Here is a 22284-nt window from a genome sequence, read left to right as displayed (position 1 = left end):
GGCGGCCAGCCCAGCCAGGCTGAAACATTAACTAAAGGAGTAACTTAACTACTACTAGGTAGGAAGTAAACTTACCACCACTTCCTCCTCCACTTGTGGCTGCGTCATCTTCTTACTCCCTCCTCCCTCTTTCTTGCGTCTAACTGGCATCCTTTTTTCTTTTTCTTTTTCTTTTTCTTTTCTTTCTCCCTCTCCTTTGCTTCTTTTGATGACATAGGAGGGAAAGATTTCTTTTTACTGCATTCTATTATTTCCTTAAGACTGTTGTTCCCTTTCTAGATGGCCCTCCAGTGAACCTCCCCTTCGTTCCCCGTTCCCCGTTCCCCGTTCCCCGTTCCCCTCGTTTCGCTCCCCTCTTTTCCCCCCGAAGGGCCACGCGGCACGATGCAGTCCATGCAAAGGCAATTTGGCCGCTTCATGAAGCGGTCCGCCGACGAAAGCCAGGTCGCGATTCTGCTCAAAGACTTCGAGGAAGCTGACAAGCTTCTGGGCCGAGTATGTAAACACGCAAGCTCTCTCCCCCGCAGCAGCACAGGAACTAACTTTCGGCCACCCGCCGTCACTCGCTCCCCTCAGATCATCGAATTCACCAGCGCATGGCGCGATGCCTGGTCCTCGCTTCTCATCCACCAAAATCGCATGCTCGCTGAATTCAACGCCCTCTATGCCCCGATCCTCGGTTCCTCCGACTCCTCCACCGGTCCAAAAGCGGCCCCGACGCCACGGGAAACCCTGGCTCGGACAAATAAGCTTCGGGAACAATACGAGGAGCTCCGGAGAGAGCTGCTGGCCGATATCACCGCCGTGGACGAGCGGATGATCAAGCCAGCAACCCAAGCCAGGGAATACCTGATTCCGATGAAGAAGACGATCAAGAAGCGGGATGATCGTAAGGTGTGTTTCTCAGCCACTTTTCACTCAACTGGGTCATGCTGATTGGGGTTGTTCCAGCTCGACTATGAACGCTACCAGAGTCGCGTGGATAATTACACCAAAAAAACGAAACGGTCGGATCGCGACAATGCAGCCCTCGTCAAGGCTGAGGGTGACCTTGCTAAAGCAACAGAGGTAGGTCTCCACCATTCCTCGCCTCGCATTGACGTGGTCTGACAGGAGCAGGACTATAACGCTGCGGATGAGCACCTCCGGCACAGTCTCCCGCCGCTGATCGCCGCTGCCTTCTCCCTGCTCCCCCGTTTGCTGGCCACTCAGATTGAGCTCCAAAACAATATGTTGGCGCATTACTACACCGTGGTGCTGGAGTACAGCCAGGATGAACAATTCCCGGTCCCCGCGCCGCCAATGGAGCATATCGTCGAGGACTGGGAGCGCGCCCACCTGCCCGTCCAGCAGGAAGTCGAAAGTTTCGCTAGCATCGCCAACGGCAAGACCGTTCGCCTGTCCCCGGTGGACGAACATCAACGCAACGGTCATAATTATCTCAGTCGCCCTGCGAACCTCATATCTAGTTACTGCCGCTCACCTGGCGCCCACGAAGAAACGCCGCCCCCAAAACCCCCACGGCCCGTTTCCCCAAATCCCGCCGCGGTGCAGCGCAAACTCCCGCCTCCAGCGCCTCCGGCTGCTCAGACAAAGCTTCCTCCCATGCCACCACCGCCCGCCTACGATACCAAGCCCCGACCGAATCTCGAAACAAAGCCGAAACCCATACCTCGACCGAAACCGCAGCTGTCGAGCATGCCGGCCGCCTCAACGTCATCCCTCAATCTACCCTCGAGCTCGAGTCACCATCTCTCCCCGCAAGCATCAGTGGCCCAGACCTCTGCCTCGTCTCCCGCAGCTGAATCGTACGTCTCTGCGGCCGAGTATATCCGTTCCCCTTCGCCGGGCGTGTCTTCCGTCGCTTCACGAGCAGACTACTTCAGTCGAAATAGCAGCAACAATCAGCATACGTCACCCTCTCCAGCATCGGCTGCGGCAGCGGGGTCTCCCGGGCTATCTTCCGTTGCGGCCCGTGCGGACTACTTCAGTCGGTCCGGCAGTAACATCCAACTTCCGTCCTCAACCCCAGTTGCATCGACATCTTCCCTGTCGCCTGCGGCGGCGGCAGGTATCTCTCCTGGCTTATCCTCCGTTGCGTCCAGGGCGAATCAGTTCAACCGCCCGAACAGCAGCAACCGCCAGCCATCTCCCTCGCCATCCCGTGCGGCAGTGTCTTCCGTAGCGGGCAAAAAGAAGCCGCCTCCACCTCCGCCGCCACGCCTGAATTCCCAGAATGCGCTCTTCGTGACGGCGCTGTATGATTTTGGGGGCCAGGGGGCGGGGGATTTGTCGTTCCGGGAGGGCGATCGGATTCGTGTTCTGAAGAAGACGGAGAGCACGGACGACTGGTGGGAGGGGGAGCTGAGGGGAGTAAAGGGGAGTTTCCCGGCTAATTATGTGGAGTGATTGGGCAGTGGTCGAGGAGAGTATAAGTTAAAAGTAGTAGTAATCACATGCATTGTAGGAGTCGCTTGATTCGTGATGCTCTTATTTCTTGGATATTGCTTTGATCATCATATGTAACAGTCAAGATGCTCTAACGCTATTTGGCGCTGAAGTGGGTTGAACACGCAGTGAGAGACGGACAGTAAACAGGAGTTCATACTCAGCTCGGGCACGGCACTGACAGCCTCAGGCGCGTCTCGGCCGCGATCTTCCCGCTTAAACTTATCTTTTCTCCGCGTCCGCTTCTCCAACTTTCCTCCAACCACCACCACCTTATCCAGTTCCTTCACTCGCATCCATCACCAACCGTTCTACAGCATATACGGCATATACAGCATCTCCCTCAACCCGCAACCTCCACCTCACCTCGAGAACAACAAATCCGATGGTCCCCCAGAACAGGGTCCCCAACCCTGGACAGACCCTTCCCCCTCCCCCACCACCACCTTGAGAGCAGCAACACAGCAGCACCACGCACACCAAGCTCACAATCAACCAACCAACCCACCTACCTATTTCCTCAGCATACAAAATGACCTACCCCTCCACCCCGACCCCCTCGGGGTTCCCCCCCTCCTCCTCCGGCCTATCCTCCACCACCTCCCCATTCACAACCCCACTCACCCAAAACACCGCCCCGGTCATCAAACACCGCTGCCTCTTCACGCACGACACGCGTCGCAAGGCCAAACGCTGGCAGGACGGGTACCTGCGCTACCACACCTTCAACAAACGCATCATGGCCTACGACACGAGCGGCAACTTCATCGGAGATCTGCACTGGCGCCAGGACGCGGCCGTGCAGGACGGCGACGAGCTCGAGCTAGATCGCGGCGTCTTGGTGCAGGTCTGTGAGGCGGTGGGGCGCTCGGAGACGGATCTGGGGGCTGTGCTGTCGCATTCACATCCGACTTCGCATTCGAATGGGGTGGGGGGTGGAGGGAATGGGAAGAGAGGGTTTGGTGCTGCGAGTACGCAGGGCTCGTTGGCGGGGTCACAACAGCAGCAGCAGCAGTCTATGCGGTCTTTGAATGATTTGCTGGGGATAAAGAAGACAACGCCGGCTTTGGGGGGAACGGGCTCGGGGACTTCGGGGACAGCTGCGACGCGAGTTATGCAAGGTCCGGATCGCGGGGGCGGAGAGCTGTCGGCTGCGCGTGCTGCGAAACGGCAGAGGGTTGATGGTGGTTTGGGTTCGGGTTCGGGTGCTGTGGAAGGAGGATTGTTCGCGCAGCAGCAGATCCCCTCTCGTCGTGTACTGGCTCAGCCGGTTCAGCCTCGACCGCGGCCGGCGGTCGTTGACCTGACGGGTTCGTCGACTGCGCTGGTGACGAATCCAGGTGCTACTGCTACCGCGACTGCTACATCCACAAGGCTGCAGAGCCACGATCTTGGACGACAAAGAGCCGACCAGAGGACAAGTGTACAAGCTGCTACTACGAGGAGCATGTCTCGCGAAGAGGGGAGTACCATTCCTCCTCAACGACAAGCATTGCGCAATCAGAACAGCAATCCTCCACAGCTACCGTCGTCACGCGAAGAGAGCAACTCAGCGCCAGAAGAGCCACCCGTCCTTCTCCGACTCTCGACCAGCAAACCCCGCAAGAAACTCATGTACTCGGCCCTACTCCCCGGTGGCGGTGGAAAAGTCGCCAAACCAGCTTCATCCGCACCAGCACCAGCACCAGCCAAAAACAACAACAACCCTCCACCCCCCGCACAACCACCCACAACCACCGCCGCCACTCCACCAAAACCCCACGACTTCACCCCCTCGACCTCAACCCAAACCATCCTCAACGACCTAATCACCGCACCACCACGCGTCCCGCCCAACCCAAGAAACCACACTCCCACAACCACAAAACCAAACATAAACCCGCTCAACCCCAAGCCCAACCCAAGATCGAACATCCCAACGCACACCAGCCTCCGCAAGTCCTACTCCGACCCCACCGCCCTAACCACCACCACCGTCCACAGACCCAACCATCCAACCCTCCCAGACCCCGCCGGCGATGACCCCTTTGACCAAGGGCCCTGGACCCGCGAGGCCCTGGATCTCTTTGATTTCTGGCCAGCGGGGCGGGCGAAGCCTGTTTAGTTGACCCCCATCCAATTCATTAAGTTGTTGGGGGGTTGATGGGAGAGGATGAGATGGGGGCTGGGTGGGTAATAGAAGCGGAGCTGTACGGCTATATATGCCGCATGCCCTGCCCTGTCCTGTCCTCTGCAGGATGGGAGTGGATGGATATAGTTGGTGGATGAAGACATTCTCTTCTTCTGCAGGAGGGCGTTGTTTACTCTTATACTATTTTTAAATTTCTTTTTTTGTTTTTTTCGATGGTTTGATGACCTATGATACCCTTTTGCATTGATTACGATGATAGATTATATCTGTGTATACATCCAACCAGCCATACCACAATACCTTGAAACACGAACATACCATAGCTGCATTACTTACCTGGACCATAGCTTATCCGTTACCTGAGTGGGAGAGACAATTCTCCCTGTTATATGCCTGTGCACTGCAGCTCGGGGCCGAATGTAAGCCATTCCGCTAGATATACATACCTCACCCACTCGAAGTACACACACATCAATCACACATTACAAACCTACAAGAACACAACTTCAGTCAACCACGATCTATTCGTGTCTGTGCGCATGTGGCAATTCATTTAGTAGCAGGAAGTATTTCCGAGTATACAGTCAATCAGTCAGCCCAGCAGGGAAATACAAGCAGTAGAATGCTTTCTTTCAAGGAGTGTCAGTGTCAATTGCCTCAAGCCAGTCAAGCAACGGATTAATCCACAAAAGAAAAAAAAAATGTCACTGTCAATAGTGCGATGTGGTAAATGTAGGTGGTTAGGTTAAGTTTGTAAGTTGGTTTGGTTAAAAGTAAGGTGGTGGGTAGTTTTCATGCGACGGAAGAAAGCGCAGCGCAATGAATAAACCAAAAGGAAAAACACGGTAAAAAAGAATGACAAGAATATCAAGAAGCCGTCCGGGCACCGAGAGTGGAGGAGGTGAAGGAGGGATGAACGGGGCTGCAGTGCCGCCCGCGTGGGGATTAAAATAGAGTAAATATAGAGAGACAAAGAGGGGAGCCCGGGGAGGGGAAAAAACAAGACGAGACAAGTTCGCCCCTGACGACCAAATTTTGCAAGTTCCAGACGCTCAGTGTGCACTTATTCAAACTCCAGACATTATAAAGGTACTCCCGTGGGGTTCAAAGTACGATGACAATGGCGATGCAATGAAAGAGATTCGTGCAGAACGAAAATTCAGGCCAATGGATAGCCCGGCCAATCGACGCGCGACGCAACTCAACTCCAAAAGGTGGAGGTTCAATGATGGGAATGAATCCGGTTCACCCGCGGGCTATATTTGCTTGTCCTAGACAAGGCACTGACATCGTGTTTGCCTGGTCAAGTTAGCTGGTGAACAGTCATGACAAGTCAAGGGGTATACATACCATCACAACAAGCTCGCACATTCTCGAGTCGGTCACCCTGGCTTTCTTGCCTCTCCATCGTGTGCCGAAAGTCATCTTGGCTGTCACGGGTGTGAATGCTTCCCTCATGGACACTCGAGCTGGCATAACGAGGACCCTTGCGGCCAAACGACCCCTTGATCGTCGTGTTCAGGATCGTGCTGAGGCGGGAGCTAGACCCGTTCCTCTGCTCGGTAAAGGACGAGGGCGAAGCAAGCGAAGGAGAGCCTCGACCCGGCGTCAATGTGCGGCGCGATGAGATGGTGGAGCCGGCCCGCTCCTTCGGCCAGTTCCGTGCATTTCGACTGCGCGAAGAGGAGAAGGAGAGTCTCGAGGTCTGGCGAGAGCGTGAGCGGAACTCGGGATTGAACTCATCGATGTCTTCCAAAGAAGCGTTGCTTTGATGCTCTTCGCCATTCTCTGCCGAATTGCGCAACAGGAGGTACGACAGTGCATTGAACCACGTCTCGTGCCGCTGGCTGGTGGTTGCTGTGAACCGAACCCGGCGGCCTGGGCTAACCACCTCCAGACTCCTGCAGTGCAGACCAGGAGGATAAGGATTGTCATCAGGAACGACCCTGACAGCCTCGATAGGAACACTCTTGGTCTTCAATTCACGTGTGCCAGCGGTCTGGGGATCTTGCGCACTCCAATACAGCGTACGTGTATAGGGGTGAACCCAGAAGTAGCGTCGGTGTCGAGTGCTGGAGACCTCCCCAGTGACAGTCTTGCGAGTGTACTTCCAAAGGAATTCGCCAATCATCGTTTGCGTGATAGCCTGGATCATCCTCGGGTCCGTACCAGCGGCATAACCCTGAGGGCCGATGGGCTGCGCAGCAAATCGCTCATCGATCTCAGAAGCAAAGGATGACACCGATGACCTCCGTGAGATGTGACTGTGACTCTCGCTTCTGAGTTTGACGCGGGAGGTCGTGGTAGACATCGAGTTGACTTGGAGTCCCGACTCGTTGGGAGTTCGCGGCCGCTGGCTCACATTGGTTCGGTGAGCGGAGGCCGGGGCAAGGGGCGGGCCCATCAAGTTCGGAGAAGATGGCCGTTGGTCCAATGATCGTTTCTCGGCCGCCATGATAGCCTCCTTGTGGTCGGTGGGCAAAGGCGGATGGCTCTGGATGCTTGAGGTATGGCTAAGCGAACTGCCCGGCCTGAGCTGATGGGATGGGAGAGAGGATTGAGAGGACTGATGAGTGGGACGAGTGCGTGCTCGGGGTGTGGCAAACGGTGAGGTGTTCTGCTCCTTGGCCTTGTCACTGTCCGGAGGAGATAGTGGCCGGGTGGTGACACGATCCATGAGAATCTGGTCAATCTGCTTCGACGACAGGATTGTTTGGGCACCCTGGTCAGCCCGTTCCACCCGACTCGATGATTGCTGTCGTGTGTGGCGTGGGACAGCATTGCCAGAAATGGTGCTTAGAGGCAGAGTGGAGTCTGGCGTTCCGTTTGTACCACTAGCCGCATTGTTGCTTGGATTATCATCATTGACAAGAAGCAATGGCAATTCGGAAGCAGGGAGACCCTTGACCATTTGCATGCTGTGCTCCGGTGGCGCATTTTCATCGGTCAGCTGAACCGGGGGCACAACAAGAGCCGTCGGGACATGTTTGACGGGGATCGTTTCCACCGCGCGCACCCCAGACAGTGAGATTTCAGGAGCTTGAACCACTGGTGCCTCGTGCAACTGTGGTGTAGCTGGTTCCGTGCTTTCCGATGCAATGACAGAAAGATTCAAATCTGGAAGCTTGGGCTCGGCAATCTCTCGCTCACCCGCAACTGCCAATTCCGGCTCAGCCGGTGCGTCCAGAGTAGCCACAACGGGCTCGGTCTGTTGCGAGAAGATTGACGATACACCCAGCTCTGGCAGCTCGACTTCCTGAGCTTTCTCCACGATATTCTCGGGCTCTGGGTCTACGCTCCGCTCAATTACTGCCAGGACAGGCTCCGTCTGCTGAGCGACTATCGACGATAGAGTCAGCGGTGGAAGCTCCCGTTTGACTTCGACGCGCTTCTCAACAATCACAGGCTCGACCACCGGAGTAGGTTTGGGAATGGCCGCGACAGGCTCGGTGTCAAGAGAGTAGAGTGGTGAGACGGCGAGCTCCACACTCTCGGTGTTGGTGCCATGTTCAGCAAAGACGACCACTGGCGCAGGTTCAGGGAGGGCTGCCCCAACAGGCAGGGTATGTTGAGATGAAAGTGTCGACATCGCCACATTGGGGACATAGACGGGTTCGGGTTGAGGGACACGCGCAAGGATTGGCTCAGTAGAAGCGGAGGTGATCAAAGACAATGCCACCTTTGGCGGGTTAGGAATGACGAATGCAGCTGGTTCTGTCGTGACTCCAATAGCATACGCAGTGTCCAGATGAGGGCGCCTCGGCGGAGATGGAACAGTCTCCTCAGAAGAGACAGATGAGACTTCCAACTGCAACTGAGCAGATGGTTGCTCTACTTCTCTCTGGGTTGAAGCGATAACTGCCTCAGATTCAGGAACGATCCACTGGGTTGAAGCGTGCACCAGTTCAGGCGCTTGCTCTTGCTCCATCGCAGTGCCGGCATCAGATGTGGCTGGTTTCGAGGAAGACACTGGTGCGTTGTTGACCGTTTCCTCGGTAACAGGCACAGTAGTGACTGCAGCAGGCACAGCGGGCTCCCATGGATCCGTCATCATACCAGAGTCAACCATAAGGGGCTTCGAGATGGTATCAAGAACAGCTTCTGATGGCCGTCTGGAATCGTAAGCGGCGAGAATGCGCGGAGTCGAGGCCTGTGATGCCGTGTCGAAGCGCATCGGAGGTCCAAAGTCACCCTCTTGGTCATCATCACCATCCAACTCAGCAAGCTCCATGAAGAGGCTCTGTCCCTCTGGGCTTGCTGAGCTTTGCATGAAGCTTGTGGCTGGAGATTCGCGAGCGGTGGAGGGCCTGCTATTGGAAGCCATGGGAGCCTCGCCAGAAGGACGGATCCTCCTCACGATACTCCTCTTGTTCCTCACCCTGTACCTAGGACTAATTTGGCTAGGCGATGGGAAGCCTTCCTCATCGATCACGTCCTCGTCACTTGAGTTGGAGGCAGTGCTCTCGTAAGCCTTCCTGTCGCGGGTCTTGGTCATAGTGAAAGAGGACACGCGCCCGCGTGGGGTTCTCTGCAGCCGGTCGTCTGTCTCCGTGAGCTCGCCGCTATCCGAGCTATCATCAGCCATGCTTTCTAGGCCAGTCTGGAAGGCTTCGCTTTCCGTGGCTGTTCCTCGTTCGGTGGCCGTTTCAAAGTTGTCGTCGGCTTCGGTAGCGGTCTGGTACGCATCGCTCGGTTCTTCAGATGACCGTCCTCCCATACGGGCTCGGGACGCCTTGAGAGCGGCTTTATGAGAGGGACTGGCGTCGGTAGCGTTGTCTTCCCAGTCCGATTCATGGATTTCAATCTCCGCTCGCTTTCGACCAGCACCCAGCAGATCGGGCCGTGCGGCCTTGCGTGCAGGGTCAGGCTTGGTCTTCTGGCGTTTGCTGGACGGACCGGTTGGCGCAGCGGACTCTCGGCGCTTCGTCTCAAGTTCATCGCGGGCGTCCTGCAGCATGCGCTTCAGGTCAATCTTCTCGGTCTTTTCGCGATGGATAGTGCTCTTGAGATTCTGGATCATGCGGTGGGCATGACCGAGCGAACTCTTCAAGGTCTCCGTTTCGAGATGGTTGTGTCGCGGCGTGAATTTGTTGGGAGACGGCGGCGGGGAGTTCTCGGGCGTCGAATGGTCCTGGTCGTCTGAGTCTTGATCCCGATGGACTTCCCGGGAGAGCTCTTGTTCTTGCTGGCGAAGGCGCATGGCCACTGCCCTGGCGAGTTCCTCATTCTGGGAGTTCAATTCTTCGAGTTTCTGCTGTAACGCGAGCTTCTCGGTATCACCAGCATGCACATGGCGACGCAAAACGTGAATCTCGGCATCGTTGGCTTTCTGAGCAGCAGTGTGATCTTCGATCAGCTTCGCATTGGCCTGTCTCAGATCCTCGAGCTCCCGCTCCATGGCGCTTTTCTCTGTGGTCAAAGCACCCAGGCTGCTATTGAGTCTGCTTTCTCGGTCGGCTGCTTCCTTGGCAGCTGTCATCAGCTCGCGGGTTCGAGTCTCCAGTGTCCAGTTTTCGTCCTTATAGCGCTCTTCGCTCTCGTCGAGTACTCTGATTCGTTGAGCATAGCCCTCGGCCTCGAGTTCGAGTCGCGACTTCTCGAGATTCACATTTTTGAGGGCGTCCTCACGCTCTGCAAGGAGAGCTTGCAGTTGACGCACTTGTGCGAGGAGAGAGGTAGAAATCTCGGTGGCGAACTCGATGTCATGGACGCGGTTGGAGGGCTGATTGCGCTGCTTTCGTGACGGAACGCTGACTTTACTGGGCGAGTTGGTGGCCTGGCCGGCGAAGAGCGCGGAGCTAATGGGTGACTAACAACGATTGTCATTAGCCGTGTGCAAGAAGCATCAAAATGAATGCGCCCTACCTTTTGCTCATGCGGAGTTCCGAAGTGGCCATCTTCACCGCTGGCGAGACGCTTCGGGGCCAGGAATGCGCGCGCCGTTTCGCGGCCAATTTCATTGTACTCCTTCTCCAGATCCACGAGCTTGCGACGTAGGTCCGGGCCGATTTGGCCCTCCTCCTGCTGTTGCTCCACTTCCCGCAGCTTTTCCTCGAGCTGTTTCTGCTGTTCGATCAGTGCCGTTCCCAGCTTGCTGGCCTCTTCGAGTCGGCGCTCGGTTTCCGCCAGATGAGCCTCGAGCGCCCGTTTGGCTTGGGCGGGGGAGGACGCATTCAGGCTGAACAATTGGGTGTCAAAGGAGGAGTACTTGTGCGAATCGCGAGAAGCGATTCCCTCCCTGGCATGGGAGACGAAAGGATCTTCGACCGTAGACATATTGGCGGGACTTCGTTATCTATCATCCGGTGGGGCAGTATCGTGTTCCAGTGCGAGGAGGTTGTGGTGAACCGTCGGATGAGAATCGCCGCAGTTGCGGTCTGATGTCTTGAAGACAAGACTCAGGTGCCGTAGGTATCCCGCGTAACTCGTCGCCTCGGTATTCGTATCGTCGTATCAATTCTGAATCATCCTCCGGCTTGCGCTCGATGTTCTGACGATTTATTCAGGTCGAGTCCTTGGGCTATGAGTTCCGTTTACTGAGCCGACCAGCGAACTTGGCTCCGCAAATACCGTGGCTTCGGACGGAGCGTGGCAGTGGAGCGACACAAGGGATGCGCGCGGTCGGGTCGGCAAGCCCACGCAGTGACGCGTCTATAGGCGAATGGAAGACGGATTGAAGGAGATCGAGGTTGCTGATGGAGCCGAAGGGTTGAGAATGCAGCTAGATGTCGTCCCGAGAGGAGAATCGAGGTGCGACCGAAACAGCGTCACCACAACAAGGCGGCCAGACAACAAACGCGTTGCCGACGCAGGGTGACCTCGTTGTGCGTCGAATCAGGATGCGGGCCAACCCGATAGTCAAGTCCAATCGCTCAGCCTTCGGGACCAGGCAGCGGGCGATGCTTTTTGGGGGGGGGTCCTTGCGGCGCAACAAGCAAGGCCCGACAGGCGCGACAAACGAAGGCAGTGCGCTAATGAGCCACGGGGAGCGGGCGGGTGCGATGATGAACGGCCACCTAACGTTGCCGTTCGGGCGATAAGATTAGGATCAATTGAGGAATTAAAGGAAAGAAAGGAAATAATAAGGAAGGACAAGAGTGGTGAGTATTGTAATTGCAAAAGAAAGAAAGAAAGAAGAAGAGGAGATGAAGAAGGGGATGTGAGTTGAGAAATGAAGAATGAGGGAGTGAGTGAGGGAGTGAGTGATTTCAAAGGCAGTGCCGGAGAGGGGAGGAGGGGGGGGGGTGGAACAACGAGACGGTAGACGACTCGTTGGGCGGGGAGACACACACACGGAAAGGAAGGGAAGAAGAGGAGAAGAGGAGGAGGAGGAGAAGGAGAGGAGACGAGGAGTAAGTCTAGTCTAGTCTAGTAGGAGAGAGAGAGAGAGAGAGAGAAGGGAGAGAGAAGGAAAGGAAGGACGGCAGGGGTAGTAGTGTTTGGCTGGCCTCAGGAATACACACACCAGTCTAATTATTGCAGTGCAATGGAGACAATACAGGCATACTAACGACGCCCAAACCATTGATCTGATACGTAATACTCAATGGTCCATAAATGAGGAGAATTGAATGGAAATGAAAGACAGGAAAAGAGGGGAGGAAAGGGATCAACCCGGCGATTATACAAATGTGTAAGTCAGTATCTACGGGCTGTCAGGAGCAACCTTGGAACCAGCGCAAGCCTACAGTAGGTTATTTTGATGTCAACAATCGGCATGGATGAATTGGAACTTAATTGGAACAAGATTGACGCATTCAATCCTGGACTGATGGGACCAACTGCAGTGACAGGTTGGCCCTCCTGATTTGCATGGTTTGTCTGGTTTGTCTGATTTGCTACACTCGGTGAACTCGGCTCATTGCTGCACGTGATCCCACCTGACTGGGAAACTGAGCTGCAGTCGCCAGATCGGGAATCGAGCGTACGTCACCTACTCGACAGGAACACCTCACCGAGTTGACCGTATATGCCACTCGCTATGTAGAATGACATGCTGCATGGCCGCAGCTCATACACACACATCTTAAGGTTTGTAGGAAGTGACACCGACTCACCTTGCGGTCGGTGGAAGGCTTGGGGTTCGTGTAGGTTTTCATATCAACTTCCGCCTCGCCGTAATTATAGTCGCCCAACAATCTTTGAATTGCTTAGGCAAGTTCGAGACCTACAACCAGGACCATTGCCAGAGACACACATAGTTAGAGCAATCGTACTGTACACTGTACGCCGCTAGAGCGGTAGGCGGGTGCCAAGCTTCTTATCCAGGGGCGAACCGTGGGAGTGCCCCTGGTCTAAAGCATCCCGTCCTCTCCTCCACCTCCACCTCCTCCACCTCCTCGGCGGGATTCGGCTCAAAACCTATAACTACCCACCGTACTGCAACGAAACAATGATGTCACTATTAAAGACCTTCCAAGTAGCTGCTCATCTCATTTACCTGGAGAAGTTGGATGGGCCACCCTATCGATCTGAGCAATGGTCGATCGTCCAACCACGCTTCAAGCAGGGGCCGGCCTGACCAGGGGTAGCGAGATTGCTCGACGCAACTACAATAACAAAAATTATACGATTCATGTGTACCCCTCCAGATGGTCCGGATTGGCCAGCTATGATTTGACAGGACGTTCATACTTGTTTCCTAATGACGATGCAATAGATCCCTATGTCTTATCCGGTCGCGAGTACTGTACAGTCGTAACGCCTCGAATCATGCCTTCTTTCCGAGGTCCCTTATCCAGACTCCAAGAATTGCTCCACGCGATCGATCAGATCTGCCTTCTTCCCCACCCCAGAGCGTCCATGAGACGTGAGGAAATCCTTCAGGATATTCACCGTAAGCTGCACAACATATTAGCGTGGTCACACACCGCATGGCAAGATAATAGTTACCCTGGACAGGTTGTTCTTCTGGTAATGTCGCCGCACTTCCTCCTCAATGTTATTGTCGGCTTCCACTTTGACCTTCTTAGCTGGCTTGCTGGACTCTGCGTCGTCTTCCGGGGCACGATTCTTCGCGCCTCGCTTGACAAGAGTGCTGGATGCTGGTTTCTCAACGGCGATCGTGGCGTACTGCTTCTCGAGCTCGTCGGCCCATGACAGCACATAGTCCCCGGCGCGCTGGCATTGAAATTTAGTGACAGTCATAGTATCAAAAGCGAAGTATCGTACCTTGTCAATCTGTCTGTACTTCGGGACGGTCTTGTCTTCCGGTCTCTCAGGAAGATCCTCGTCCAGAGCCAGCGCCTGTAAGATGCGATAGTGCCATTGTAATGCTAAAACAAGTTAGTCAATGACCAATGACGCGCGGATCAAAGGGCAATTCAAACACTTACATGGATTTGGGTATTTCAGAGGCTCGTAGCAGGCCTTGGGGAGTTGCAGCTGCTGGACAATAAAACGCATCTGGTCGATCAACGGTTCTGGAGCCACATTCAGGGTGGTCTCGGGGTTCTGGCGAACATCATCGGCGTACGGAAGTGGCACAATCCACATGCCAGGGGGGTACTTCTGCACGCCGTTCTCATCGACCTTCTCCTCTCCGGCGATCATAGCACCAAGGACCGGGTTGGCAGCCCTCCGTGGAATGAACCAGACGAGAGCTATCTTCTTCTGCCGCAGAAGCGTCTGATGCAAGGCGGAGAACACGCGGGTTGAACCCACGTAGTCCTCCTCTGACGGATATATGAAATAAGGATGTTTCATGTTCGCCCAGTAGGGAAGGGCAGAAGCGGGCTTGAAGCCTATAATGCGGATGACCGGATCACCGAAGTTTTTCAACTCCTTCTGCTCCTCGGGGGTAAAGACAACTTGGTCCCCGCCGAACTTGTAGGCCTTTCTGATCTCCCATTTCTCCACCGTGCGCGCCGTGTCGTCGGCTATTTGAGTCGTGACTCCTTTGACAATCTCGGGCTTCTCGCCTCCAAGCCAGACATAGCAGTTCCGGGCGGGCGCTTGCCCCCGAAAGAGGATATAGCCTGACACTGAGATTTTGAGGTTGGGTCCAAGCTCCAGCGGCATATTCGAGAAATGAGTGCGCCGAGGCACGGATCTTGAGTTGACACTAGACAATAGGGTATTGAGGAGGGAGATCCCATCCCCTGTAGCCGTTGAAGCTTTGGAGTCCGGTTGTAGATACACAGGGGCATCAGGGTCATTCGGAGAGGTTTTATAGATGATATCCTTCACAGCCAGTCAGTACAGTACCGATTCCGCCTGAGACAAGGTCTTACGTCATAGAACTTGGAGCTGTCGAACTCATGTTCGGGCTGGGAGATAGGGAAGAGCTCAATAGTGACTCCGAGATCGTATAGATCCTTAGCTCGCACTGTCGCGGCAGACCGCAGGGCTTTGTCTTGGGTGTGAGGACTGTCGTTGTCGGTGACTATGAACAACCGCCGCGAAAGGAAGTTGGGCGCTTTGGAGGTGAAAATCTGGTTGGCACAGAATAGGACGTTTGCCATGGACACTTGCTTCTCTGCCGGCACGAGAATCTCTCTGCCTTTCCCCTCGTCTTCTACCAGCGCTCGAAGGTCCTTGACCTCTTGCGCAGACGGGATGTCGAGGTCTGTGAAGAGGTAGCAGTTGGGATAGGACAAGTCGCCTCGGCTGCCCTCGTCTTCATCGTAGAACTTGGACGCCTGCGTCCCGTACAAGAGAACTCCCATCATATCTTGTGGGTTAGAAATGATTCGCTGTTGCATCAAGTGGTATGCGCATTTCAAGGCTGCGGTGACCGGCGATTCTTCCACGGATTTCTTGGGGTCGGCAGATGGGCGAGGCTCGAGCATGGAGTCGCTAACTTCGATCGCAAAGAGAACCGCATCTTTCACCGATTTGTAGTTCTATAGGGGATCAGCCTAGCTGTGCTTTTCATTTGGAAAAAATCGAGCGAAAGGGAAGTATGTACGGATTCATCGATCTCCTCTTCTTCCTCTTCGCCTACTTCATCGTCTCGCGGTGGGTTACTGTCGGCCATGACTGAGGTGTTTAAAAGAGGCTTCAATAATTTCAATTTCGATTAATTTACCAGGAGCAAAAGAGGTTAAAAGGGAATTATTCCATGACTAAGTGTGGCCAGTGAGAGTTGTGTATCTGCCTGGAGTGGTGGTTTTGCTGCCTGGGCGATTCAGGGAAGCTTTAGACTGACCGTACTAGGTTATGTACATAAGATGGCGGTCGCGATGACGCGCGGTTTGGCGAGCGAAAGACCGACGCGGGGAAAACACGAACATCATGTGATCTTCGATCATCGATGAGAAGAAGATTCGATAATACTAATGATGACCCTCAGGTGGTGGTGATTGGTGCATCGGAGTTACGAGAGTCAAGCTCCGTCTCCGTCATCCGCCCAGTTCTGGGCTTTTCCCAACCAGGCCGGCTTTCTCAGCTGCCACTCACTCACTCACTCACTCAGTCTCAACATCTGGCCTTCTGCTTGCCACCTGGCACCCTCCGTTCCTGTCCTGAATCTCTCAATCGCGTTCGGTGTGCCTTCAATTCGCTCAACTCTCCCCAGTCTTACATATCCGATCGCAGTACTGCCTCTCAGGCAGTCGCCAAATGACCACCATGGCTCTTCGCCGCCCGTTCACTCTTCCCCGGCAATTGTTGCGACCGGCAACTCGCGCCTCGTTCAATTACTTCCACGAACAGAGACACGGCCTTGCAACAGCAGTTCCTCCAGTCACTCAAGATGCGACCGGCTCTAAGGGCCCCACGGCCATGGTCTTCCTCAACATGGGAGGACCCTCAACAACCGGCGAAGTCGAAGACTTCCTCAGCAGATTATTTGTACGTCTTCGGGGAGGAAGGGTTCGCTTTGGCTTCTCACCGCTCGTCCCCTAACTAATCAACATCTATATCACAGGCCGACGGCGACTTGATCCCCCTGGGTCGACTACAGTCATATCTCGGACCGCTGATCGCAAAGCGAAGAACGCCTAAGATCCAGAAGCAGTACGCGGAGATTGGCGGAGGCTCGCCGATCCGGAAGTGGTCGGAGTATCAGTGTGAGGAGATGTGCAAGCTGCTGGATAAGATCAACCCGGAGACTGCCCCCCACAAGCCATACGTCGCTTTCCGCTACGCCGCGCCTTTGACCGAGACGATGTATGCGCAATTGCTACAGGATGGATTCGGCAACGGTAAAGGTGGACGGGCCGTGGCCTTCTCGCAGTATCCGCAATACTCCTGCTCGACCACGGGCAGCTCCCTGAACGAGCTGTGGAAGTGGAGGAACCGCCTGGAGGGACCGCGGGCGAATGGCGATGCGCAGCCGGCTGGTGCCATCCAGTGGAGCGTGATCGACCGGTGGCCCACGCACCCGGGACTGGTTGAGGCTTTCGCGAAGAACATTGAAGATCAGTTGAAGACCTATCCCGCAGACAAGCGAGACAGCGTTGTTCTCCTGTTCTCAGCCCACAGTCTCCCCATGAGTGTTGTGAACCGAGGTAGGCCGACAGCCTCACCGGCCTATTACATTCCGTAGCTAACTGTGCTTTTTCAGGTGACCCCTACCCGGCAGAAGTTGCTGCGACTGTGCATGCAGTCATGCAGCGACTCAAGTTCAGTAACCCTTACCGACTGTGCTGGCAGTCTCAGGTCGGACCGAAGGCTTGGCTGGGAGCACAGACGAGTGATACGGTGCAGGAATATGTGAAGCGGGGCCAGACCGACATTGTTCTAGTCCCTATTGCTTTCACCAGCGACCACATTGAAACCCTCTACGAGCTGGATCTCGAAGTGATGGAGGAGGCCAATCACCCGGGAGTGAAGCGTGCGGAGAGCTTGAATGGTAGCCCCATCTTCATCCAAGCTCTGGCGGACGTTGCCCAGGAGCATCTGCGCAAGGGGGAGCCCTGCTCGCTGCAGATGACTCTGCGTTGTCAGGGCTGCAAGAGTGAGCGATGCTTGGAACAGAAGAAGTTCTTTGCAGGCGAGCGTGCTTCCTCCCTCGTTCTTTAGAAAAATGCATAGTGCTTTAGATGGCAGGCAGGCAGGCAGGCAGGCGTTTAACAGTTCTTTCATTCTTTTCTGGATTTTCGGATTACCTCGGTGATTTGGAAAAGGTTTCTGGTTGCTGTATTGTCGATTACAAGAGGATAATTGAGTGTACATTAGTATTATTACCAGGAAAGTCGGAAAGTCGGAGCTCCGAGACCGACGGTTGAGTTCTAATCGGGCTTCGAATCGCCTTCAACGTTCCAGGTTCCCTGCCCGCTTCTTATCAACTTCCTTGCTTCAACAACATCCAGTGGCTGAAATCCCCCCGAACCTTGAAACCAATAAACCAGTTGGCTGGCTCCAATGCATGCCATTGTCCCGTCAATCACGTCACTACTTGGTAACGAGTCGACTCCTCATTTGAAGACTGATCCTTTTTATCTATCTATCTATCTCTGGCTCAATCCTGACCACGTCTGTTGAGCTTGAGCTTGATTGATAAGCAATTTGTGGCTATCGCCCTTCTCAGCAACAACAACAACAACCCCCCCCCTTCTCCAGGAATTACAGGCAGCAACTTTCAAATATATACATATACACTCTATATGATTACTCTCGTGCGACTATCATCCTCATAAATCGCCCGATTAAACATGACGGGCATTACACCACAAACCAGGGGAGACCCCCCTCCAGCAGAGGTCGACTACAACTCGAGCTCGAGTCTGCGTGCTCGTTCGAATGCAGCCTCGGCTCATTGCGAGCACCACGATGCGACAGACCTTCATACGCACGAACAGACGCCTCTACTAGGCGACTCTAGACCATCGCACGACTCCGACGAGACGAGCCTCTCGCCCTCGGGCCATGACTACGACCATGAGGACGAAAGCCCGCAACACAAATGGTGGAAGGCGAGCGTAAGTGATTGATACGCTATAGCCCCCGCTAAATCCTGCCAAGCCTTCCCTTGCTAACCGTCATCGAACAGGTCTTCTGGCTCTTCCCCTTTTTGATCCTTTACATGCTGGGGTTCGGGGGCACGGCGGTCCCCAAGATCAACCTAATGGTGACGCTGGTGTGCAAGGACTACATGGCAAAGAAAGCCAGCCAGAACCCCGGGTTCACGTACCTGCCGGTGATCATCGGGAGCGACAACGCGCAGTGCCAGATCCCGGAGGTGCAGTCGCAGGTGGCGCGGTTCCAGCTGTACTACAACCTGGTGGCGGGGATCCTGTCGGCGCTGGTGTGCCCGCGGCTGGGCCACCTGTCGGACCGGCACGGGCGGACGCGGGTGATCGCGCTGAGCACGCTGGCGACGGTGGTCGGGGAGGCGATCACGCTGTTCGTGGCGGCGCAGCCGGACCTGGTCTCGGTGAACGTGCTGCTGGGCGCGGCGTTCGTGGACGGGCTGGGCGGCTCGTTCACGACCATCATGGCGCTGACGGCCTCGTACGCCTCGGACTGCACGCTGCCCGCCCACCGCAGCGTCGCCTTCAGCTACCTGTACGGGGCGCTGTTCTCGGGGCTGGCGGCGGGCCCGCTGCTGGCCGCCGTCCTGATCAAACGCACCGGCCAGGTCCTGGACGTCTTCACGGCCTCGCTCGTCCTCCACATCCTCTTCCTGGTGACCATCCTGCTCCTGGTCCCGGAATCCCTCTCCCCCGGCCGCCAGGCCGCCTTCCGGGACCGCCACCGCAAGCACCTGCACGACCAACCCCCGAAACCCATCTGGGACACTCTGAACCCAAAACACCTCCTTACCCCACTCGCCGTGCTCCTCCCGCCCGTCGGGCGACCGAGCCCCCTCTTCCCCAACGCGGGGGGCGCCACCCCGGCCCTCCGTCGGAACATCATCCTCCTCACGACCCTAGACACCCTCGCCTTCGGCGTGGCCCTCGGCTCGGCGCAGGTCATCATCATGTACGCCGAGTACAAGTTCGGATGGGGCAACGTGGAATCCAGCCTCTTCATCTCCAGCATCAGCATCATCCGCGTCCTGAACCTCTTCGTAATCTACCCCATCATCACCGCCATCATCCAACCCGCCCAGGGCCCATCCACCCACCACCCCGCCGCGCAAAAGAAAATCCCCGGCTCCTCCCCCTACGAGATCAGCCTCATCCGCATCTCCATCCTCCTCGACACGCTGGGCAATATCGGCTACGCCCTCGCCTTCAACGGCGCCCTCATGACCTTCTCGGGCGTGATCCTGGCGCTGGGCGGCATGGGCGTCCCCACGCTGCAGTCCTCGCTGACCAAGCACGTCCCCCGCGAGGGGCTGGGCCAGATCCTCGGCGCGAAGGGGCTGCTGCACGCGCTCGCGCGCATCTTCGCCCCGACCGTGTGTTCGCTCATCTACAGCGTCACCGTCGGCCGGTTCACCCCGGCCATCTTTGTGGTGCTGGCGGCGGTGTTTGGGGCCGCGTCGGCGGCGAGCTGGTGGATTCGGCCGTTCGGTTAGTTCTTCCCTTGTTCCTTACTGGGGTTTTGTGCAGATGGCTTCTTGTGCAGGTAGTTCTTCTCAGGGGTATGCTAACAATTGATATGTGTCTGGGTAGTGGGTCTGGATGATGAGTCGTTACGGTCCTCGGCGCCCCAGTACAATGAGGAAGGAGTCCACCCAAACAGGGGGGAGTCGGAGGAACCTCCAGAAAGTGAAGCAGCGGAGGGGGTGCGGTTGGCGGACGAGCCGGTTCTACCTTGACCACAATCTTAGGGTTTCATGTAGCTCAGGTAAGCTATACCCCCTAAACCACAAGCCACGTTTCTATATATACTCCTAGAGGCTGGACTATGCTATACACCTCTATTACCCAAAGTCTGAACCCAATATAAGCCTGTGGTTCAATGCTATCATTAAATACACGCTATCCTTATTATTCTATCACACACAAAACAGAAAAGCGTAGCACGCATATATACTAGACACCCAACCAACCAACCCACGACACGAAAAAAAGAAGTTATTAATATAGTTAACTCAATGACACCGAAGTCAATATTATACAAGAGGCAAAAAAGGCAAAGGGGGATATCCACATCAGCATCGGCATCGGCATCAGCATCAGCAAAAAGCTTCGATCAGCATGTATGGGAAGATCACCACGCACGCCGTCCAGAACACCATGACACATTGCCACAGCACCAGCGGCAGTTTGTACAGCGGTGACTCGGCTATCAGCAGCCACAGCGACAGGAAGGCCACGGAGAAGAAGTGGCCGAACAGCACAGCCGGTTTCTTGGTCATGCCCGCCAGCAGGCCCACGGGGCCGGACGTCATGCCCAGTTGGAAGTAGCGGAAGCAGCCGCGTTGGAGGGCGCGGAGGTGTTCATCTGCACGCGGTGTGTCAGTTCCATGCGATTATATGTTTGACATGCGAAAGGAGGGGGGCAACAGGGAAAGGGGCAGGGCACGGGCACTAACCGTCAGCAGCAAAAAGACTGTACAACGCCATGGCAAGGATATTGATGACCGAGGATCCGTTCTTGCGCTGCCAGTGGAACGAGGACAGCTGCCGGATGACCTTCTCGGTGTCGCTGAAGCTGGGCACCTTCTCGGGGCTCAGCAGGTCGCGCAGCACGACAACATCGTTGAACGCGACGGTCATGCCACCGCCGGTCAGCGGGTGACGCATGTTGAGGGCATCGCCCAGGATGACCAGCCCGGGGGTCTGGTTGCGCGCACTGGGCAGATAGGAGTTGGGCATGGAGCGCAGCGGGCCCTTTTCGAGGGCAGCCTCGAAGGAAGGGCGGACGGATTCCGGCAACGAAGGGAGGACGACGTTGCGCATGTGGGCTTTGACGCCGCCGTTCTTGACGGAGGCCGAGGGCAGATTCTCCGGGATATCGATCAGGATGCGGGTCTCGTGGGTGCCGATCTGGTAGATGAGGATCGGGGCATCGTTGCTGAGCAGCACATGGCCGTAGTAGGGTTTGGGCATGACGGGGTCGATCAGCTCCAGCCCCCAGAAGCGCGAGCGCACCTCGGGGGTGCGGGCGTGGTGTTGCTTGCGGAACTTGGAGGCGTAGCCGTCCGCCACGACGGTGAGGTGGCCGAAGTAGCAGTCCGCCTGGCCGTCCTTGGTCACGCACTCGACACCCAGAACCTGCTTGGTGTGCGAGCAAGTGACCAGCTCCGTGGCCTTGGTCTCGACCACCGTGACATTGGGGCACGCCAGCGCCGCGCCGCGCAGCTTCATCACGAACCGGCCGTGGTGGAAGGAGCGGCCCCGGGGCGGCGGCGTCGTCGGCGAGGCCTGCGAGTACGGGATCTCCACCGGCTGGCCGTGGTATGTGATGTAGTACCCCTCCACGGGGATCGCGTCGATCTCCTCCAAACAGTCGGCGAGACCCAGCTGCTCCAGGGCCTGGACACCACCGGGTTGCAGCAGTTCGCCCACGATGCGATCGGGCTCCTTTAACGAGTTCTCCAGCAGCAGCACACTCCGGCCTTGTCTCCCCAGTGTCACGGCGAGGGCGCATCCGAGAATCCCGGCGCCGACGATGACGACGTCGCCGTGGTGGTGGATCTGTCTCCGTTGTTTGGCCGCATCGGCGGAGGGGGTGGCGTGGCCATTGGCGACCGCGGTGGCCATTGTGCGATGAAAGAAGGCGAAAGGGGTCAAATTCGACGAGACGAGGCAGTTCGAAAGAGAGGGCAGGGCATATTTCGTCTTCAACACGGGAGAAGAGTAGTCAAAAGGGAGAGGTGGCTGGTTTCGAGTGAGATGAGAAAGGGGGGGGGGGTTGTTTGGAGA

General features: G+C 56.0%; 7 protein-coding genes across 7 annotated transcripts; 4 read left to right on the top strand and 3 right to left on the bottom strand.

Moving 5' to 3' along the window:
• Positions 1–103: 103 nt before the first annotated feature.
• On the top strand, positions 104–2565 carry BO72DRAFT_450816 (uncharacterized protein). The gene is made up of 4 exons (XM_040945342.1): positions 104–495; positions 577–894; positions 952–1068; positions 1120–2565. Exons 1-4 carry the CDS (start codon positions 385–387, stop codon positions 2407–2409), a joined length of 1836 nt encoding a protein of 611 aa, XP_040798289.1. The 5' UTR covers positions 104–384; the 3' UTR covers positions 2410–2565.
• A 170-nt stretch (positions 2566–2735) lies between these two features.
• Positions 2736–4701, top strand: BO72DRAFT_450815 (DNA helicase ZGRF1-like domain-containing protein). Its single transcript, XM_040945341.1, has one exon. The coding sequence runs from the start codon at positions 2981–2983 to the stop codon at positions 4550–4552; it is 1572 nt and encodes a 523-aa protein (XP_040798288.1). The 5' UTR covers positions 2736–2980; the 3' UTR covers positions 4553–4701.
• Positions 4702–5531: 830 nt separating this feature from the next.
• On the bottom strand, positions 5532–11047 carry BO72DRAFT_210930 (putative nuclear migration protein (ApsA)). Its single transcript, XM_040939671.1, has 3 exons — positions 10445–11047; positions 5930–10388; positions 5532–5878 (listed from the first exon to the last, which is right to left on the bottom strand). The coding sequence occupies exons 1-3, from the start codon at positions 10853–10855 to the stop codon at positions 5802–5804; spliced, it is 4947 nt and encodes a 1648-aa protein (XP_040798287.1). The 5' UTR covers positions 10856–11047; the 3' UTR covers positions 5532–5801.
• A 2137-nt stretch (positions 11048–13184) lies between these two features.
• Positions 13185–15745, bottom strand: akuA (putative DSB repair complex subunit Ku70). Its single transcript, XM_040943282.1, has 6 exons — positions 15489–15745; positions 14812–15423; positions 13915–14761; positions 13751–13854; positions 13472–13699; positions 13185–13420 (listed from the first exon to the last, which is right to left on the bottom strand). The coding sequence occupies exons 1-6, from the start codon at positions 15555–15557 to the stop codon at positions 13313–13315; spliced, it is 1968 nt and encodes a 655-aa protein (XP_040798286.1). The 5' UTR covers positions 15558–15745; the 3' UTR covers positions 13185–13312.
• Positions 15746–15928: 183 nt separating this feature from the next.
• Positions 15929–17796, top strand: BO72DRAFT_450812 (ferrochelatase HEM15). Its single transcript, XM_040945340.1, has 3 exons — positions 15929–16372; positions 16449–17031; positions 17088–17796. The coding sequence occupies exons 1-3, from the start codon at positions 16151–16153 to the stop codon at positions 17543–17545; spliced, it is 1263 nt and encodes a 420-aa protein (XP_040798285.1). The 5' UTR covers positions 15929–16150; the 3' UTR covers positions 17546–17796.
• Positions 17797–18474: 678 nt separating this feature from the next.
• BO72DRAFT_210893 (putative tetracycline-efflux transporter) lies at positions 18475–20422 on the top strand. The gene is made up of 2 exons (XM_040939670.1): positions 18475–19983; positions 20086–20422. Exons 1-2 carry the CDS (start codon positions 18549–18551, stop codon positions 20229–20231), a joined length of 1581 nt encoding a protein of 526 aa, XP_040798284.1. The 5' UTR covers positions 18475–18548; the 3' UTR covers positions 20232–20422.
• Positions 20315–22235, bottom strand: erg1 (squalene monooxygenase erg1). Its single transcript, XM_040945339.1, has 2 exons — positions 20952–22235; positions 20315–20860 (listed from the first exon to the last, which is right to left on the bottom strand). The coding sequence occupies exons 1-2, from the start codon at positions 22120–22122 to the stop codon at positions 20592–20594; spliced, it is 1440 nt and encodes a 479-aa protein (XP_040798283.1). The 5' UTR covers positions 22123–22235; the 3' UTR covers positions 20315–20591.
• Between the last annotated feature and the right edge of the window lie 49 nt (positions 22236–22284).

This window comes from Aspergillus fijiensis (genome assembly GCF_003184825.1).
Source record: "Aspergillus fijiensis CBS 313.89 unplaced genomic scaffold BO72scaffold_50, whole genome shotgun sequence".
Taxonomy (NCBI): domain Eukaryota; kingdom Fungi; phylum Ascomycota; class Eurotiomycetes; order Eurotiales; family Aspergillaceae; genus Aspergillus; species Aspergillus fijiensis.
This window is presented reverse-complemented; position numbering and strand designations above follow the sequence as displayed.

Coding starts and splice junctions, on each gene's coding strand:
- akuA (XM_040943282.1), bottom strand. CDS start 15,557: ATGGCCGACAGTAACCCACCGCGAGACGATGAAGTAGGCGAAGAGGAA. Junction 15,424..15,488: donor AAGAGGAGATCGATGAATCC/GTACATACTTCC, acceptor GATCCCCTATAG/AACTACAAATCGGTGAAAGA. Junction 13,700..13,750: donor AGTACAGACAGATTGACAAG/GTACGATACTTC, acceptor TTTCAATGCCAG/CGCGCCGGGGACTATGTGCT.
- BO72DRAFT_450815 (XM_040945341.1), top strand. CDS start 2,981: ATGACCTACCCCTCCACCCCGACCCCCTCGGGGTTCCCCCCCTCCTCC.
- BO72DRAFT_210893 (XM_040939670.1), top strand. CDS start 18,549: ATGCTGGGGTTCGGGGGCACGGCGGTCCCCAAGATCAACCTAATGGTG. Junction 19,984..20,085: donor CTGGTGGATTCGGCCGTTCG/GTTAGTTCTTCC, acceptor GTGTCTGGGTAG/TGGGTCTGGATGATGAGTCG.
- BO72DRAFT_450812 (XM_040945340.1), top strand. CDS start 16,151: ATGGCTCTTCGCCGCCCGTTCACTCTTCCCCGGCAATTGTTGCGACCG. Junction 16,373..16,448: donor ACTTCCTCAGCAGATTATTT/GTACGTCTTCGG, acceptor TCTATATCACAG/GCCGACGGCGACTTGATCCC. Junction 17,032..17,087: donor CATGAGTGTTGTGAACCGAG/GTAGGCCGACAG, acceptor GTGCTTTTTCAG/GTGACCCCTACCCGGCAGAA.
- BO72DRAFT_450816 (XM_040945342.1), top strand. CDS start 385: ATGCAGTCCATGCAAAGGCAATTTGGCCGCTTCATGAAGCGGTCCGCC. Junction 895..951: donor AGAAGCGGGATGATCGTAAG/GTGTGTTTCTCA, acceptor GGGTTGTTCCAG/CTCGACTATGAACGCTACCA. Junction 1,069..1,119: donor ACCTTGCTAAAGCAACAGAG/GTAGGTCTCCAC, acceptor TGACAGGAGCAG/GACTATAACGCTGCGGATGA.
- erg1 (XM_040945339.1), bottom strand. CDS start 22,122: ATGGCCACCGCGGTCGCCAATGGCCACGCCACCCCCTCCGCCGATGCG. Junction 20,861..20,951: donor CAGTCTTTTTGCTGCTGACG/GTTAGTGCCCGT, acceptor CACCGCGTGCAG/ATGAACACCTCCGCGCCCTC.
- BO72DRAFT_210930 (XM_040939671.1), bottom strand. CDS start 10,855: ATGTCTACGGTCGAAGATCCTTTCGTCTCCCATGCCAGGGAGGGAATC. Junction 10,389..10,444: donor GAACTCCGCATGAGCAAAAG/GTAGGGCGCATT, acceptor AATCGTTGTTAG/TCACCCATTAGCTCCGCGCT. Junction 5,879..5,929: donor TGTGCGAGCTTGTTGTGATG/GTATGTATACCC, acceptor TAACTTGACCAG/GCAAACACGATGTCAGTGCC.